At 46.5% G+C, this 3,086-nt stretch overlaps 1 protein-coding gene across 1 annotated transcript; it reads right to left on the reverse strand.

Annotated features, from left to right (window-relative positions):
- Positions 1-449: 449 nt before the first annotated feature.
- On the reverse strand, positions 450-2,440 carry LOC147116353 (metallothionein). The gene is made up of 3 exons (XM_085991210.1): positions 2,078-2,440; positions 1,803-1,880; positions 450-729 (listed from the first exon to the last, which is right to left on the reverse strand). The coding sequence occupies exons 1-3, from the start codon at positions 2,109-2,111 to the stop codon at positions 635-637; spliced, it is 207 nt and encodes a 68-aa protein (XP_085847336.1). The 5' UTR covers positions 2,112-2,440; the 3' UTR covers positions 450-634.
- Positions 2,441-3,086: the final 646 nt, after the last annotated feature.

Below are 3,086 nucleotides of genomic sequence, written 5' to 3' on the forward strand. Positions count from 1 at the left end.
AAACTCTGAAGCCTTACTATTAGTGTCATCCATCTTGACCACTAATAACTCTTTCCCATCATTTGGAAAAGTGACTGCGTGTATGTGCTCCCTCAGTGGCCCACATGACATTGAGTTCTAGCTTGTGGTGATTTTCTTAACACACCCACACAAACCACAAGCATCGTTGTATCTTATCTCGGGACGTGTTAACCTGTGCCATCCAGTGTGGCAGCAAATTTCTTTGCCGATTTGGCAGCTTTTAGTGTAATTGAACAATAGGGAGAATAGATTAGAGCAGGGGTTCCCAAACTCTACTTGTGAGCATGGATTACTAAACTTTACTTAAACAATGTGTCTTTAAGACATCATGTTATTCAATGTGGCCTGTTTAGGCTCTAACTTGCTCCCTACACAATGTGCTGTCATTAGGAACATCACTTATTTAATGAAGAGAATGGCACTGATCACAGGATTGAAATAGTTTTTTAATTTACAGATACAAAAAGGGATTATTCCAAAAACAATGAATTCACTTTTCATGAGTTTATATAAACAGACAACTCATCAGGACAGAGATACTGAGGACATGCGGCCTGTGTAATACAGTACATATGGACAATACTTTCTATATTGGGCCTGAAGGGCCTGTTGTTCAGGAGCAGCAGCTACATTTGTCGGAGGTTTTCCCTTTACACACACAGCCATTGGCGCAGTTCGTGCATCCTGCAGGACAGCAAGAGCAGCAACCTGAGAGAGGAGAGGGCAAAGGCAGAAATCAGGAACAATGAATGAGTTCAGTGAAACAGCCCCAGACCCACCCATTGCAGCACTCAGCTCCTCCCTAATAAACTAATCTCTGCCATATCTCCAAGTAACCCGTCTGAAGATGCCCCGCCTCAGAAGCCCTGCCTGTCAGTCTGTCAGCTGCTGCATTGGGGGTAAGATTCGGGAGCTTGTGATCTCATCAGTCTGTCCCACCCACTGTTCAGAGATCAGCTCTTCAGGGTAGAACTTCCCGCCAGCTAGTTTCACATGTGGATGTTTCAGGGGCTGGGATTCCATTGCTGTGAGCTCGATTAAACGCTGCTGTTCCCCTGTTCAGGATGCGCCCTCATTTCCTCCTGTGAAACACCTTGAGATGTGTTTCTACATTAAGAGATGCTGCATAAATGCAAGCTTGCGGTTACTGCTGTAAATCCTGGGTAAAAAATAGCATCCACAGCAATGTAGCAGCAGTAGACTAAACTTTTTTAGGTGAAGAACTTCTGTCCTATCTGATAAGCGAAATGGTGACTTTAATGATTAATTTAGTTCAATAGGTGGCGATACTGAGCATCTCAGTTACAGTCCCACCAATTGGAGCAGCCTGAAGATCGGAGCACCAACCCACCGGACTCACTCCATCTGGTCAGTGAGCATTCCCCAGCAGATTATGGTCCCGACATTAGGGTCTTTGCTCAGCGGGTGCCGTTTATTTGAATTTCCTGGGTTGATTTAATTATTAGGTGTTGCGATTGGAGGCAAGGTCTGAATCCTGGAAATAGGGTAAATCTGGTTCGGGTTTAGGGTTAGGATTAGGGTTGATTATTTTGGGTTTGTGTATTTTAGGGTTAGGTTCAGAGTCTTGCTGGTTAGACTTGGGATTAGGGTCAGAGTTAGGGTTAGGTTTAAGTTAAGTCCCGACACTGGTTCCAAACTGATTGGAGTGAAAGCCCGGGGACCTTGTACTTTTCTATTCTGGTCCTCTCTCAGTTCTGCCCAGAACTATCCGTCACATAAATACAATGTGAGGAGCTGTAAACAGTCCCACAGTTACTCACTTTTCTGACAGCGTCCAGCTTTGCTGGTGGGACATCGGCAGTCGGAGCACCTGCAGGTTTGTTCACAGGAGCAGGATCCTGAAAACAGGAAAAACAAAGACATTTGAGTTAATGTTCAAACCCGGAGAAATGCCCCGGTGTGGAGGAGCCTCGGCTCTTCGTCCCATTCTGTTCTGCAGTTACTTTAATAAAGAGCCTGCCCTCCAATCCTGCTCCACCTCAGTGAGACTGAGCCGGGACACTGTGCTGAAAGGACTGCACTAGTCGCCACTCACCATCCAGGCAGACACAGGGCTTCGAGTCAGACATTTCACTAACAACTTCTTCAGCTTCCAGCCCTCACCCAATCAGCGCTTCTCGATCTGGTGCCCTTTGCTGAATCGGAGCCGAGTTTTATGGGGTTGTGATCGGTGGGGAACCGGCTGCAAAACCGGGGAAGGGGCGGGTCGGTCCGGGCAGAATGCACCCGGGGCACCGAAGTGAGTCAGCGGCTGAAGGTTTGAATTGCACCCGTCTCCTTCACTCACAACACGGCCCCAAAAGATTTCTCAATAACAGCAATTTCCCAACATTTCCCGTGGAATCGCCGTGTGTCTGAGCGTCTGCAACACGTTTCACACCCACGGTCTGGGGGAGGCCAGGACTGCACGTTCTGTTTGAGGTTTATTGACCGATTTCACTCTAGGTATTTGTTAGTTTCTGTGTTGTAAATTGCTCTCCCAAGTGTAGGATCCGTTCCTCCCCCCAACGGTAAAAATTGGACTATGAAATATAAAAACCCAGAACTGCAGTGCCAGCAAAATGGGCTCGGCAATAAAGTGTTAATTCAAACATTGCAGCCGAAACTACGACTGGATCACAGACAATCTAAAATACGAATGCTTCTGAACAAGAACATTCGCATCTTCATTTACCTTAAGGGTTACATTGTCCACCTTAGACCATGGCCCCCGAATAACTAGTTTCAGTGCAGGCCTAGACAATGGGCCGGGCCTCGAACCTTTTGAATACGAATGCTAGCTAACAGAAACCAACAGCCTCGCATATGCACTCACTTTGGGAGGGTTGCATTGTCAGAAAGATATCTCAAATCAATGGATAATTCACACATTTTGAAACGAATCGTATACTCAGAAGGGGGCCAGGAAATACTGCAAGTTGGTTTTGGTTTAAAGTAAGATCACTTCAAAGACAGTGGTGTGGGAAGCCGACAGCAGAACAGCGAACAGAAAGATTCAGGCCGACAATCAACTCCAAGAGACAAGCGATCGGGAGTGGTGATTG

This window comes from Somniosus microcephalus, chromosome 6 (genome assembly GCF_052327205.1).
Source record: "Somniosus microcephalus isolate GS21.2 chromosome 6, FLI_Smic_1.0, whole genome shotgun sequence".
NCBI lineage: Eukaryota > Metazoa > Chordata > Chondrichthyes > Squaliformes > Somniosidae > Somniosus > Somniosus microcephalus.